Source organism: Oryctolagus cuniculus, chromosome 10 (genome assembly GCF_051225735.1).
Source record: "Oryctolagus cuniculus isolate XC-2025 breed Fujian yellow rabbit chromosome 10, ASM5122573v1, whole genome shotgun sequence".
Taxonomy (NCBI): domain Eukaryota; kingdom Metazoa; phylum Chordata; class Mammalia; order Lagomorpha; family Leporidae; genus Oryctolagus; species Oryctolagus cuniculus.
In genome coordinates, this window is record NC_142876.1 from 98533420 (window position 1) to 98547634 (window position 14215).

The following is a 14215-nucleotide window of genomic DNA, read 5'->3' on the forward strand; positions in this document are numbered from 1 at the left end:
CGGCTTCGGCGCCCCTAGCCCATTGGCCGGCCGCCGTGAGGAGCACGCGGCCACCGTGGCGGGCGCGCAGTCGGAGGGCCGCGGGCTGGCCGGCGGGCCGAGGGCGGCGCGGGCGGCCGGGGGCCATGGCGGGTGCAGGGCTGCGGGCGGCCGCTCGGCGCTGGCTGCTGTGCGGAGGCCAGGGCGGGCCGCGCGCCGCCTCGTCCTCGCCGTCCTGCCCGGGTTGCGGCCCGCCGGGCCCCGGCGCCCACTGCCCCGGCGCTCCGCGCTCTGCGCCCACCCCGACGCCCGCCGGCGGCGCGGAGCTGAGCACACACCTGTGGGCTCGTTACCAGGACATGCGGCGGCTGGTGCACGGTGGGTGAGCCCCGCGGCCCTTGCGGCCGACGGGCTGGGCGCCGCTTCTGGGAGGAAGTGCCCGGTTGGTCCGCTAGAGCCCGAGAGCCGGGGTTCTTTTTGGGAGAGGCGCCGGTGGCTCGTCCCGGGGGCCTCTGGGGCTTCCCGAGTCTCCACCCAGAGCCCCGACGCCCGGGGGCGAGTGGGAGGTTTGTGCCTGGACTGGGTCTGCGGGAGCTGGGCAGCTGGAGCGGCCACCGGAGAGCGGGGTCTGGCTGCGCGGAAACTCTCCCAGCCCCTTGTTCTCCGCCCGCCGCAGTCAGGGTGGGAGTGCCGAGGACAAAGCCTGCGCGGCGCTGGCCGGAGTGGGCTCCCGGGGGTCCGGCGCGCTCCCAGTCCGGAGCGAAGGCATTGGAAAATCAAGAGCAAGCCTCGCACTCCCGGGGATCCGAAGGGCTGCACAGGGCGCTTCACCCCCTCCGTCGGCCTCTCAGTCCCCCTGGCCAAAGGGGTCCATGTCCACAGCCCGGGCGGGTGCGGGCTAGGCCCTGGCCCTCCGTGAGCCTTGCCCTTTTGGGAGCTCGGTGTCCTCAGGGCTGCTATTGTCACGGGGTTGTGGGTTGTGGCGGTGACTCGGGAAGAACCCAGTGAGGAGGGTCAGGGGAGCTTCCGGAGGGTATTGTCTGTTAAGACAAAGTGGCCTGGTCTGGAAGGTTCCAGCCGACTGGACAGGGGCTTCCACTCCTGCTGCAGAAGTCTGGAAGTGGAGGGTGGCCCCCCGCTCGCCCCCTGAGCAGGTGACGGCAGAGTGGCTTTTGAAGCTTCTGGGGTTGAATTTGTTTCCTTGCAGGGGCAGGTGTGTGGTGGTAAGGAGATGTCTTTGCTTTGAGCCTGGAAAGGCTGAATGGCCTGGGAGCTCTGCCCTGGGGCGTGGGAGGGTGGGCTCGGGGGTCTAGAGACATTGGCCTTCAGTGCCCCTCACTGAACTCCCAAGGGTGCAAGGGGCAAGCTTGTATCCACCAGGATGCCATGGTGAGCCCCAGAGTGGGCCAACTCCATGGCTCTGGGCCCTGGCCCTGCCCTCCTGGCTGGGGTGTGGGGAGCGGTGGGGGGGAGTTCCTAAGGTTTTACTGGGGAGCTTGGGCTCAGGACAGACTCCATCCTGTCCTGAGAGCAGAGGGGCAGGACTGAGACTCCCCCCGCGCGCCCCGTCCAGTCTGGCCTTCAGGTGGTGCCGTCAGGAGGTGGAGGGGCAGGTTTTAGGGCAGGTGCTCCATTGCCCACTGTTGGGAGACCTCCCTGGGTCTCTGGACCATGGAGAAATAAGTGTGGCGGCCTCCGAGTTAGGAGTGAGGATTGACCGAGACGGGCTTCCACGGGGGCCCCAGAACTGGGACTTGGAGGCTTGACTGGGAGAGAGGAGCGTAGGGGCTGGACTGGACGCTGCGGCCAGGAAACCAGGCAGGCAGGCTAGTGTTGGTGAGGACACATCCCTGCGGATTCTGCGCGCCCCACAGCCTTGTGGAGGGGAGAGGGGGCCGTGGTCTTCCCTGTCCAGAAATGAGGTCAAGAGGCCAGGCCCATGGACGGCTTCCCCATCCTGCTGTTTCCCACTGCTGGGCCTCTGGGAACTCACTCCTGGCTTGAGAGCCATGTGCTGGCCAGGGGCTGCTGCCCACCCTCGAGGGCTCCCTCAAGACATCCAGAGTCAGAGTGGGCACCAGGGCGAGGCCCAGTGTCCGAAGGGCACCTGCAGGGCGGCAGTGGGCTGTGGCCCCCATCAGCCAGGCCGAGCGCGTCCTGTCCGCACCCACAGATCTGCAGAGCAGCCACTCTGCTGTCCTGGGGCCGCCAGAGGAACCAGCCACACCTGTTCCCACACCCACAGCCTGCGCTCCAGCAAAGTAGGTGGGGGCGGAGCCTTGTGTTCCAGTGCTCTGGGCCTGGGAGCGGGGCAGCTGCTTGGCCTGCTGTGGGGCCAGGGCTTCTGCTTTGCCCTCAGGACTGGGGCCCTGGGAAGCAGTACCCTGTGCACCTGGTCCTGGCTGCTCGCCTCCCATCGTGAGCTCTGCCTCTGGAGCTCAGTGGGTGTGTCCCCCACGTAATCCTGTGTGTGTGTACAGGCGCAGAGCAGGAAGGCTGCCCCAAATGGCTTGGTTCCAGTGTTTTCCCCCTTTTAGAGGCAAGGAAACAGCCCCGAGATCTGCGGTGCATTCCTAAAGGCACAGCCCATGCCCTTCCCATTGTATGCCTTTTCCCCATCCACCACCCCCATTGTACACGTAGGAAAACCAAGGCGGCTGAGCCCAGGGCCCTGGCGCCCACTCTGCCAGTGCTCTGCCCAGCCTCCCTGCGTGGGCCTTTGAGCCAACTGCAGCCGTTTAGGAGCCGTCAGGGGTGACCGTATCCCCAGAAGGGAGCAGCCTAAGCAACAGGCCCAGAACGCGACTACACACGTCTTGCTGGTCGTAATTAGCAATGTTCCCTGGCTAGAGCCAGAGAATGTCATTATGTGGGACTGGCGGGCAGCTGAAATCCGATTAGAGGGGACTTGCCCTGTGGACTGTGGCAGGTGCTCAGAGCCCGCAGCCTGTTTAGTGGGGTGCTGGGGACCAGCCCCAGCCCGAGGCAAGGGCAAAAGGCAGCGGGCACCTTGAAGAAGGCCTCAGCCCCCTGGGCTGGCCAGGACGGAGCCAGTACCTTCGAGGTCCGAACCCTCGGTCCCTCATAGCCGCCCCCAAGGAGGTTGGGAGGTGCAGCCCCGGGGCAGCTGAGAGAGAAGTGGGGGAGTTGTTCTGCCAGGCCGCGGCACTCCTGGTCAGGTTTTGAGCAAGGGGGACGATGCACACCGTAGTGTGCACAGAGCAGCTGTCCTGGGGCTGGACGGTGAGGGCAGAGCACCTGCCTAAGGCGCAGCACGTCTAGGGGGGGCGGCAGGCGAGGCCCCGCGGCAGCTCTGTGAGCCTGGGCAGGTGACTTGTCTCAGCCTCAGTTTGACTGCAGCAGCGTTGGGCCAGGAATTGCTTTGTAAAGCTTACAGGGCCAGGCACTGCCACAGCACCGTGACCGTCATCCCCCTCGCGTTGCCTCCTTGCCTGTCCTCCCTCTAGACCTCCTGCCCCCTGAGGTCTGCAGCCTCCTGAACCCTGCAGCCATCTACGCCAACAATGAGATCAGCCTGCGCGACGTCGAGGTCTACGGCTTCGACTACGACTACACGCTGGCCCAGTACGCGGACGCGCTGCACCCCGAGATCTTCAGTGCCGCTCGCGACATCCTGATCGAACAGTACAAGGTGAGGCTGGCCAGGCAGGGGCCCGGCGTGGCCTCAGCCCGGGGCTCATCAGCCTGCTGGATCCGTCCCCTGAGGTTGCCAGCAGCAGGGCCTGCGGGGGCGCTGGCTTAGGTCTGGCCCCCTTTCTTTGAACAGTACCCAGAGGGGATTCGGAAATATGACTATGACCCCAGCTTTGCCATCCGTGGCCTGCACTACGACATTCAGAAGGTGAGCGGCTGGGTGCTGACCCCCTGACCCCTCCCGCCTGGCCAAGGGGCACCTCCTGATGGGGCATACCCATGGCCGCAAGCTGTGGCTTCCTCCTGGTGTGAACGCGACTCCCTGGGTCCTTCCGGCTTGGCATGGGCCTGGAAGAGCCAGCCCAGGAGGAGCAGCAGAATGACCCCTAACGCCCTGTCCTCCAGAGCCTTCTGATGAAGATTGACGCCTTCCATTACGTGCAGCTGGGGACAGCCTACAGGTCAGCGCCCACTCTACCCTTTCCCTGCCCTTGCCTTGGGCTCGGGTCTCCTTGGGACTGATGGTGTCCGTGCCCCACCCAGGGGCCTCCAGCCCGTGCCAGATGAGGAGGTGATCGACCTGTACGGGGGCACCCAGCACATCCCCCTGTACCAGATGAGCGGCTTCTACGGCAAGGTACTCCCCTCCCCCCTCCCTCCCTGCCTGTGTCCCGGGGCCGGGGACAGGGGCAGGTGGCTGAGATGGTGGCCCCTCCCCAGGGCCCCTCCATCAAGCAGTTCATGGACATCTTCTCACTGCCGGAGATGGCCCTGCTGTCGTGCGTGGTGGACTACTTCCTGGGCCACGGCCTGGAGTTTGACCAAGCGCACCTGTACAAGGACGTGACGGTGAGGATGCTGGGACTGCCCCTGCACACTTGGGCTGGTGCGGTCCGGCCCCGTCTTCACCGTCCCCTGCTGCCCCCAGGATGCCATTCGTGACGTGCACGTGAAGGGCCTCATGTACCAGTGGATCGAGCGGGACATGGGTAAGTGGACAGGGACCCCGGGGCCTGCCTGGGCAAGGGGCAGAGGGTAGGGCCGGCCCTCACACATGTCCCCCCACCCCCGCCCCCCCATTAGAGAAGTACATCCTGAGAGGGGATGAGACGTTCGCCGTCCTGAGCCGCCTGGTGGCCCACGGGAAACAGCTGTTCCTCATCACCAACAGTCCCTTCAGCTTCGTGTGAGTCCAGCCCTGCTGAGGCCGGAGGGGTGGGCGGGGCCCGGGCCCTGGAGGCTGGGAGGCCCCCAGCGCCTGTGGAGCCCATCCCCCTGCCCACCTCTGCACAGGGACAAGGGGATGCGGCACATGGTGGGTCCCGACTGGCGCCAGCTCTTTGACGTGGTCATCGTCCAGGCGGACAAGCCCAGCTTCTTCACTGACCGGCGCAAGTACGGGCCGGGCGGGGCGGGGGCGGGGCAGCGCACCCTGAGGGTGGCACTGACCCTCGAGGCGGGCTTGGCCTTTGCTCACTGCCCCAGTGTGTGGGGTGAGGATTCCCTCTGCCTGTCTGCGGGTGGCCGCGTGGGCAGGTGGGCCTTGACAGAGCAGAGCAGGGGGACCTGGCTGGAGTGCTGCACTGTCTCACAGGCCTTTCAGAAAACTGGACGAGAAGGGCTCCCTGCAGTGGGACCGCATCACCGGCCTGGAGAAGGGCAAGATCTACCGGCAGGTGAGGGCCTTGTGGGGGCAGGGTGGGGACAGGCCCTGGCCGTGTCCAAAGGTTGGCCTCTGACGCAAGCTGCCTGGGGGTGGACTGCAGCTTTCCATCTCGGTGGCGGTAAGGGCCGTCAGACCCAGTCGCCCGGCCTCCCTCTGCCTTGTTTGTCTGATGTGGGCCTGGGCTGCAAACCCCTTAGTCAGCCAGTGCCCAAAGGCATGGCTGGGGCCTCCGAGCTGGGCCACTGGGGACAGCTCCCAGGGCTCTGGGGAGACTCCCTCTTCCTGTCTGGCTGGTGGATTGGGTGCCCGTGTGCAGGCGGTGATGAAGGTATTTAGCCCTGGCTGGAATGCCTAAGTCCCTGCTGAGCTGGGGTGATTAGGTGTGGGGGTTCGGGGGGCCTGAGCGCAGGCCTGGCTGGCCAGTGCTGTCCCCAGCTCTGCAGCCTTCACGTGCAGGCTCAGCCGTGTTCCTTGTCCTCCAAGGGTGAGGCCAGGGAGGGTCACACACCAGTGTGGGAAGTGGACAGCTCTATGCCCCCACTGCGGGTGGGGGATCCTGCTTGGTCCGCGCAAGTCCCCCTCTCCCTCTGCCGCCTTTCCAGCTCCTGCCCCTTGAGGGCCTCTCCCTTGGTCCAGGGGGTGCAGCCGCCTGCCCCCCAGCCTCTCAGCCCCGTGTCCCTGTGCCCTGGGGGCTGGGCCTTGCTGGGTTGTCCCTTGCCTGGCCTCTCTGCTCTATGGCTGTCCCCGTTGGGTCAGGCCCAGCTGAGGGTCTGTCAGTGTGTAGGTTGGGAGCAGAAGCACCAGGGGGCTTCCCCGTGACCTCGGCGCTCGGCCCGCTGGGTCTCTGGGGGCTGAGCTGGGGCGGCCAGCCAGGACTGGAGGGCCCGGGGCCTGCCCTCGGGTTTGTTTCTCACAAACAGGGACTCAGTCCCTAGCTGAGGGTGTGGGACTGAGGCCACCAGGAGGCCTCGAGGCATGGGGTGGCCACGCCAGCCGCTGGCGAACTCCCTGCCCCAGGCAGTCCCCCCTTCCCAGGAGGGAGCGGACAGCAGGGCCGCGGGAAAGGGCAGCCCGGCCTCCGGCGGGGGGGCCAGAGCCAGGCGTACATGGTCCCCCCCTCTCCCCAGGGAAACTTGTTCGACTTCCTGCGCCTGACGGAGTGGCGTGGCCCCCGGGTACTCTACTTCGGAGACCACCTCTACAGTGACCTGGCGGTGAGGGGGCGGGGCAGGGGGCGGGAGGCGGTGCGCTCCCTGCCGGTGCTGAGCCGGGCCCGCCCCGCTGCTCCGCAGGACCTCATGCTGCGGCACGGCTGGCGCACGGGCGCCATCATCCCCGAGCTGGAGCGCGAGATCCGCATCATCAACACGGAGCAGTACATGCACTCGCTGACCTGGCAGCAGGCGCTCACGGGGCTGCTGGAGCGCATGCAGGTACCGGGCGGCCAGGGCTGGGGGCGGGGGGCAGGGGCCCCGCCTCCTGGTGCGTACCCCCACACCATGTCTTCCCCAGACCTATCAGGACGCCGAGTCCCGGCAGGTGCTGGCTACCTGGATGAAGGAGCGGCAGGAGCTGAGGTGAGAAGGGCGGGGCAGGGGCCGGGGCCCCGCCCCTCCTGAGCCCGCCCCTCCAGCAGCCCCTCTCCCTCCCTAGGTGCGTCACCAAGGCCCTGTTCAACGCCCAGTTTGGGAGCATCTTCCGCACCTTCCACAACCCCACCTACTTCTCCCGGCGCCTCGTGCGCTTCTCCGACCTCTACATGGCCTCGCTCAGCTGCCTGCTCAACTACCGCGTGGACTTCACCTTCTACCCGCGCCGCACGCCGCTGCAGCACGAGGCCCCGCTCTGGATGGACCAGCTGTGCACGGGCTGCATGAAGACGCCCTTCCTCGGCGACATGGCCCACATCCGCTGAAGGCACCTTTATTGTCCGGGGCCGGCCCCCCGCCCCTCCTGCCCCGCCTCTGGCCTCCGTCCCGACAAGCAATAAAAGCCGTCTCCCTCGGGCACAGGGCGTCCGCTTCGGCACAGTCCGTCACTCGACAGCGAGGATCCTCTGCGTGTCGGGGAAGTCGTCGTCCAGGAGCGAGTCCTGGGGAGGGGAACACCCTCTGTAGCCAGGCCTGGGGGCCCGCGGCCGTACCCGAGCCCCATCCCCGTACTCACAAGGGGCTCACAGAAGGCGTCGTGGCTGCCGAACACTGGGTTAGGGACAGAAACCAGGGTTGGGCTGGGTGCTTGTTGCCACGGGGAGAAGTCGTCGTTAGCATCGTCTTCCGCCTGGCGGCAGCAGAGAAATGAGCACTGCAGGCCACAGGGGAGGGGGGGGTTGGAGGTCCCTAGCCCCCTGCTGCCACCGCCCCTACCTGGAAGGTGGAGAAGCCAAAGCCTGTGGGTTTGCCGCAGGTACGGATGTAGAGGGCTCCGGCCACCAGGCCCAGCAGTGTTCCAGCCGCTACCACGGCTCCCACACCTGCTGCCACGGGAGAGGCCCGTGGCGCCAGCACGGCCCGCTGCAAGTAAGCCTCGTGTCAAGGACTGGCAGGGCTGTCCCCGCACCCCTCCCCCCACTGCCTCCAACTCACGGCCTGGGGCGGTGCCAGCAGGGGGCTGGCCAGAGTGTGGATGATGCCGTTGGCAGCTAGCATGTCCCACACAATGACACGGCTAACCACAACTGCCCCAGGGGCCTGCAGGTGGAGCACAGGGAGGGCAGGCAGGTGAGTGAGGGCCCAAGCCAGCAGTACGGGGGAGGGGGCATGGCCACACTCACCGCAGCAGCCATGGAGCTGTTGCCGGGCCCCCCGGCACTGATGAGGAGGCTGAGGCCCGAGTGCGCGGGGAGCAAGGTGCCCCAGCTGGCGTTGGCGCTCAGGAAGGTGGTGTTGGAGGCATGCAGCTCCAGGTCGGGCCCACTCAGCGTCTGTGGGCAGACAGCGTGGGGCCCAGGCCTGGCCCGGGGCACCCCGTGCCCCTGCCCCTGCCCCTGCCGCTTACCATGTTGTCCATGAAGCCTTCGTTGACGGGGACGAAGAGTGTCTTGTAGGGGAGCTCCTCTTGCAGGAAGCTCAGGAAGTCGAGACCCCGCTGGGTGGCGTTAGCATAGGCCAGCAGCATCTGGGAGGGCAGCCGTTCAGGGCTGGGGCAGGCTCAATCCCCGGCAGCCCCAGCCACCCAAGCCCTGCCCCACACACCCCATAGAAGGTAGAGAAGTTGGCCGTGGCAGCCAGGACGTCAAGGAGCTTCCCGTTGCACGTGTCAACCCCGTCGCCCACGAAGCCGTCTCGGCAGCGGCAGGCCACATCTGCAGGAGAGGCAGCTCGGTGGGTGGGTGCCTCTGGAGAGCCGAGGAGCAGGGCAGGCGGGGGCGCACGCACCTTGTGCGCGGTAGCAGTAGGCATCCCAGCGCTCCGAGAGGTTCTGGCGGGGACCCAGGCTGACCGGACCGTCACCGCAGTTGGCCGCAGGGTGGGCAGTGGAGCCGTTGGCCACCCAGCCCACGAAGCACAGGTGGAAGCCCAGCTGGAGGGGGCAGGAGGGCATGCTGAGACCCAGGCCCGGCTCCAGGGGTCTCTCACTCAGTGTGGCTGCGGTGCTGGGCCCCATGTACCTGCTGGGCAGCAGAAAGCTGACGGAGGGAGGCCAGGACCGCGCCCTGGGCCTCGCACGCAGCTTTGGCCTCCGGGAAGGTCAGGCCGTAAGGACCACGCGGCGCTTGGAGGTGGAAGACGCCAGCCCGTTGCTCTGCAGGAAACAAGGGTAGGGGGTCAGCTCCCTGCACCAAGCCATGAAGCAGGGTGCTGGGAGCAGGGGGCAGCACACCCTGGAAGTGCAGGTCGGTGCACGTGGCCTCCATGTGGCAGGGCGGTGGCTGGCCCAGGCAGCGGTCCACGGGGGGCTCCGGTTCCGCCAGACACTGCAGCCCGTCGCCCACGTAGCCTGCGTGGCACTCACAGCGCCGTGTGTTCTGGGGAAGAGCGGTGTGTGTCCTCCACAGACTGTGCTCCCCCACCCACCCACCCACCCACCGCCCCGACTGCTCGGCCTGCCCGCTCACCGGGCCCGTGTACACGCAGTCGGCGTGCTCGCTACAGCCCCCGCCGCGGCCGTCTGCACAGGGGTTGCGGGGCCGGCAGCTCCAGCCGTCACCCTCGTAGTCGGGCAGGCAGGTGCAGGTGACTGCTGTGCCCACCTGGCTGCAGTTGGCGTGCTCGCTGCAGCCCCCATGCCTGTCCTGGCACAGGTCAACCACTGGGGGTAGAGAGGGAGTGGGTGGGCCAGGTAACGTGGGGGGAAGGGGACCCTCCCCCACCGTCTGCCTGTCCGCAGTCACCTGCTTACCTGTGCACACACGGCCGTCCCCCTCATAGCCCAGGCCGCACTCACAGCTGTTGCCCGCACGGCACGTGGCCTGGGGTGCGCAGGGTGGGGCGCACACGGGCCGCAGCTCTGTCCCGCAGGGAACGTGAACAGATAAGGGGCTGCCCTTCGGCCTCCACCCACCCTCATCCTGCGCGCGAGGTTGGGCAGGGGCTGGTGTACAAGCAAATGCCGAAGCCACTCACCCAGCTGCACCTCGCAGTGTGGCCCAGTCCAGCCTTCCTCACAGAAGCAGAAGCCAGAGCCCCCAAGGCCCTCGTCACAGCGGCCGTGGGGGGTGCAGCGGCAGGCTGGGGGAGGGCCAGGCCAGAGCTGAGGGTCAGTTCAGGGGCCGAGGGAACGGGGAGGGGGGAGCGGTGGAAGGCAGGGGCGGCCCACCTTGGCAATGGGCTCCGAAGGCACCGGGCACGCAGAGCTCGCAGGCTGTCCCCGCAAACCCCGGTCGGCACATACACCGTCCGCTGCCGTTCATGCCATCCAGGCACACACCGTGGTCGCTACAGGGGCTGCTAGGGCCACCAGGGCAAGCTAGGGGGTGGGTAAGAAGGGGCCAGGGGCTCTCTTCAGAACTGCCCCATCAATGCCCCCACACCCTAGGGCAGCCCCCCACGTCCCCACCCAGCTGGACCCCTCCAGGCCCCCATCCCGCCCCCCTGCTTCAAGCAGCCTTCTAGAAAAAGCTCACTACCCAGACCTCCCCAGCACCCCGTACCCTTTCTAAGGACAAGAGCCTGGGCTGTCTTGGGGGCTCGGGCAGTGTCTGCGGCCTCAGGATGCCCACCTTGGCACTCGCTGCCATAGTGACCAGGGCAGCAGCTGGGGATCCAGGCGGTGGTGACACAGTTGCGGTGGCAGCCCCTGCCCAGGCTGTGGGGCTGGCCCCATATTCTGGGCGGCAACAAAGAGGTGTGTAGTGCCAGGGAGCGCAGTGTAGGTGTGGTCCAGTACTTGTAGTAGCGCCAGCAGGTCTCAGGGCTGCCCTGGGCCAGGACGAGTCGGGCCACACACAGCCTCAGCGCGGCGGGGCCTTGGCCCCGGGCCAGCCCCCACTCAGCCCCAGCCCCTTACCTGTTCCTGTGAGCCTCGAGGGCAGGGGGGCTCCAGCCCACAGATGCTGCAGATCTTCTGGAAGCATGGAGGCCAACACAGCAAGTCAGGTGCACGGACAGGACAGGGGGGCCCGGCCTCTGCCCACCCTATAGGGCCTCCCTCACCATTCTCAGTGGCCGGGTCTCAAAGCGGTCACAGCGCGCACCAAGGCCAGGGGGTTCCAGCAGCTGGTCGATACCATAGGCCAGGCCCCCCTCGAAGGGCAGGTGCCGCTGCACGATGCGGGCCTCGTCCTCACCCACCATGAGCTCGCCCTGCAGGGGAAGGGACGAGGTACACGGGGCTCACAGGGACACTGCCGCTCCCAAAGCCAGAGCGCCCCGCCTCCCTCATCCAAGCCGTCTCCCCAGACTCACAGGTCGGGTTTTGCTGCAGGAGAAGGAGATGGGGTTCCCGTGCATGGTTCGAAGCGGGCCCAGGTTGGGCAAGTCAGCTGCCAAGGCCTGAAGAGAGAGGCAACGACTGGAGCCAGGCAAGCAGGCAGACGGGAGGCAGTAGGGGCCCAGGGCTGCGATGCACCCACCTCCACATTGCGGATCACGTGACCCCGTAAAATGGCGGCCAGTTTGTCACGGTGGTCCTCGTGGTACAGCCAGGCCTGGCGGTCAGGGGGCAGGGCTCTGAGGGCAGCGTCTGTGGGCCACAGCATCGTGAGGGGCCTGTGGGACGCAGCTTGGAGCAGGGGCAGGAGGCCGGCCAGCTGGTGGGGAGAACAGGAGAAGCAGAGGCTGGGGCAGGGCCACAGGCAGTGGACACGGGCTGAGCGGCTGCAGTGGAAACTTAGCAACGATTTTCTGGGATGTTGCATTTACTGTGTTCCGGCTGCAGCTCATCAAAGGGAACTGAAACTGCAGAGGAGCGGGAGGGCTGCTCATGGGCACACCTGTCAGGTGCACAGGCACGCAGCACCCCCGTGTGCCCAGACATGGGCGTGGCCCATGCACACACACTCACGCTCGGACAGGCCCACAGGTGGGAGCAGTACCCTCACGAGGCGGCTGAAGGTCTTGTAGCCGAAGCTCTCGGCCGCGTCAGTGACGTTTCTCTGGAGAAAGGTACTCTTGAGTGGCGTCTGGCGGGAAGGCAGGAGCCCCGCCCCCCGGCCCGGGCGAGCACAGGTCCTACCTGCGGGTCCGGGGTGGTGCCAGGCTCCCAGTGCAGCGCCTCCGGCGGCAGCAGAACGCGGTCAATGAAGTGCAGGATACCGTTCACCGCCTGGTGGTCGCTGCTCACCACGCGCGCGAAGTCGTTCACGTATAGGCTGCCCTGGGAGGGCGGGAGGGCGGCACCCGGGCATGGGCGGGGCCCAAGGCTCAAGGAACCCCCCCCGGGGGGGGGCACGTGCACATTGTGGATGGGATGGGGCTGGGACTGGGCTCCTCTCCTTCCCCTGGCTGGGGAGAGGGGGAAGGGTCTCTAGGTGTGCAGGGGCACAGGTGGGGAGGAGGTGGAGCTCACCTCCCTCTCGCTGAAGCGCAGCGTGTGTCCCGAGAGCGCCGTGGCGTAGCCTTGGTCCAACAGCTCCTGGCTCTGCAGCTGCCGACAGCCGACCACGTGGTAGCGGAACACCAGCCGGCTTTGTGCGCGAATCCGGTCCAGCTCATTCTGCGGGGGAGTCATGAGCGTCATGGGGGCCAGAGTGCTGCCCCCAGGGTGCCCAGCCCTCCCCAGCCTCGCCGCCCGGGCTGCAAACCTGCGACAGGTTGGCCACTAGATCCGCGTGAGGCACGAAGATGGTGAAAGGCCCAGCACCTTTGAGTTCCTTGTACTCCTGGGCAGGGCCAACAGTGTGAGTGGGAGAGCAGCCGCCCGGGACCGGCTCGGGGCTTCCATGTTTCTCCCAGACAAAAGACTGGATTCTCAGAGACCAGACCAACCAACCCACTTAAGGGAATGGAAGGTGGAGGCCCAGAGAGGGGTGGTCACTTACCAGGAGGTGGAGGCTGAAGAACGAGGCATGCCTGTCCCGAAGGAGCTCCTGGGGGAGCGAGGATCAGCTCAGATTTTGAGCAGCCCCCATTCAGGGCCTGGTGCCTGTCCCAGCACCTGCAGCCCAAGGTCTGGCCAAGGCAGAGATGAGGAGAGGAAAGCCGGGTGGGGGAGGTCTGAGCTGGGGTCTGGACTGGTGCCAGGGATCCTAGCTCGTGTCAGGCCCAGCAAGACTCAGGGAGGAGGGTCACAGTCAGGGCCAGGATCAGATCTAGGATCTTTGCCGAGATCAGAGGTCAGGCCCGTGGGGCATAGCCCAGACCACGCCGGGGGTCAGGCTTGGGCATCATTACCAGGCTGACTCGGGCGCGGCAGGTGAAGCCATCACCCACGGTGTGGGTGGCGTCGCAGGTGCATGTCCTCTGGCCATCCCCTGTGCTTTTGCACACAGCGTAAGGGCTGCAGCCTCCATTGTGCTGGGGCAGGGACAGGAGAGCGGGCTATCAGTGGCTTCTAGGACATCAACCAGCCACGCAGAGAGACCAGGAAGGACCCTGCCCAACCTCCACAGCCCTGTTTCCAGCCCATCAGCCAGACATGGGGCAGCGGTGGGAGCTGGAGGGGGCTCCCGCCTCAGGCACCTCTCCTGTGAAATGGGGTGGGACGAGGGTCCTGACCTGGGAGCAGGGGTCCAGGAGCTCACAGGCGCGGATGCCATCCCCGCTGTAACCCTCACGGCAGCTGCAGGAGACCTGTTCCAAATCCCGGTAAGTGTGGCTGCTGGGGGCCCGGCACAAGAGGGCTATGCCGCCACCAGAGCTGCCTGCGACACCGACCTGCTGGGGGCCGGTGGGGATGCACTCGGCGTGAACGTGGCAGCCCCCGTTGTGGACCAGACAGTCGTTAACCTCTGTGGGAGAGACCCTGGCATGAGGGGTGGCCCTGACGGCCGTTGTGCACCTATCCGTGTCTGACCCCTCCCCTCTCGGCACCCCCAATCCCCACCTCTGTGCCCCTCCATCCTTGCTGCCTGCAAGGTGCCGTCCCACCTCCAGCCCCTACCCCCTGCACCCAGGTTTGGGGTCCCCGCCTCACCCTGGCAAAGCTCGCCGTCGCCCGTGTAGCCATCGTGACAGGTGCATGCCCGCTGCCCAGGTGCCACCTTGGTGCAGTTGGCGTGGGGGGAGCAGCCCCCATGGCCGTGGGCACAGGGGTCCACCTCTAGGGGTAGGTGGTCCCAGAAGGGCCAGCAGGGGGCAGGGTGGTACAGGGAAGAGGGCATGACAGGAAGGAGAACATAAGAAGGTGGGACCGGAGGTGGGGCAGCAATGGATGAGACATAGAGGGGGCGAGGGGTGTCTGTGGGGACAGCCCCCCCCCACTTCAGGGAGGGGCCCAGGGTGTGTGCGTGGCCGCACCTGAGCAGAAGGTGCCGTTGCCCGAGTATCCTGCGGCACAGACGCAGGCGGGGGCTCCAGCCGGGTCCCGGACGCAGCT

At 66.9% G+C, this 14215-nt stretch overlaps 2 protein-coding genes across 4 annotated transcripts in view; one reads left to right on the forward strand and one right to left on the reverse strand.

Moving 5' to 3' along the window:
* NT5DC2 (5'-nucleotidase domain containing 2) lies at positions 1–7308 on the forward strand. Of its 2 annotated transcripts, none has more exons than XM_051852339.3 (14): positions 1–357; positions 3447–3631; positions 3767–3841; positions 4039–4094; positions 4177–4270; positions 4354–4482; positions 4562–4622; positions 4717–4819; positions 4927–5028; positions 5228–5309; positions 6427–6513; positions 6592–6732; positions 6812–6876; positions 6953–7308. In XM_051852339.3, the coding sequence occupies exons 1-14, from the start codon at positions 126–128 to the stop codon at positions 7212–7214; spliced, it is 1674 nt and encodes a 557-aa protein (XP_051708299.3). In that variant the 5' UTR covers positions 1–125; the 3' UTR covers positions 7215–7308. The 2 variants fall into 2 exon arrangements, with proteins under 2 accessions (XP_051708299.3, XP_051708298.3); XM_051852338.3 differs by lacking the exon at positions 1–357 and adding an exon at positions 1834–2240.
* The window catches only part of STAB1 (stabilin 1), a 24890-nt gene continuing 17881 nt past the window's right edge, over positions 7207–14215 (reverse strand). Inside the window, exons 41-69 of one of the 2 annotated variants that reach the window (XM_002713382.6) lie at positions 14137–14213; positions 13814–13939; positions 13555–13628; positions 13396–13470; positions 13072–13194; positions 12720–12767; positions 12483–12560; positions 12248–12394; positions 11915–12055; positions 11775–11834; positions 11313–11489; positions 11146–11232; positions 10894–11043; positions 10748–10804; positions 10461–10659; positions 10058–10207; positions 9865–9969; positions 9641–9748; positions 9357–9550; positions 9122–9266; positions 8910–9043; positions 8677–8821; positions 8494–8603; positions 8297–8416; positions 8073–8222; positions 7885–7989; positions 7666–7812; positions 7466–7579; positions 7207–7391 (exon numbers count right to left, since the gene is read on the reverse strand). In XM_002713382.6, the coding sequence (XP_002713428.4) occupies positions 7335–7391; positions 7466–7579; positions 7666–7812; positions 7885–7989; positions 8073–8222; positions 8297–8416; positions 8494–8603; positions 8677–8821; positions 8910–9043; positions 9122–9266; positions 9357–9550; positions 9641–9748; positions 9865–9969; positions 10058–10207; positions 10461–10659; positions 10748–10804; positions 10894–11043; positions 11146–11232; positions 11313–11489; positions 11775–11834; positions 11915–12055; positions 12248–12394; positions 12483–12560; positions 12720–12767; positions 13072–13194; positions 13396–13470; positions 13555–13628; positions 13814–13939; positions 14137–14213 (3403 nt within the window). In that variant the 3' untranslated portion in view covers positions 7207–7334. Of the gene's footprint in view, positions 7392–7465; positions 7580–7665; positions 7813–7884; positions 7990–8072; positions 8223–8296; positions 8417–8493; positions 8604–8676; positions 8822–8909; positions 9044–9121; positions 9267–9356; positions 9551–9640; positions 9749–9864; positions 9970–10057; positions 10208–10460; positions 10660–10747; positions 10805–10893; positions 11044–11145; positions 11233–11312; positions 11490–11774; positions 11835–11914; positions 12056–12247; positions 12395–12482; positions 12561–12719; positions 12850–13071; positions 13195–13395; positions 13471–13554; positions 13629–13813; positions 13940–14136; positions 14214–14215 lie in introns of those variants that run through there. The other variant, XM_089306139.1, reaches the window with a different exon arrangement.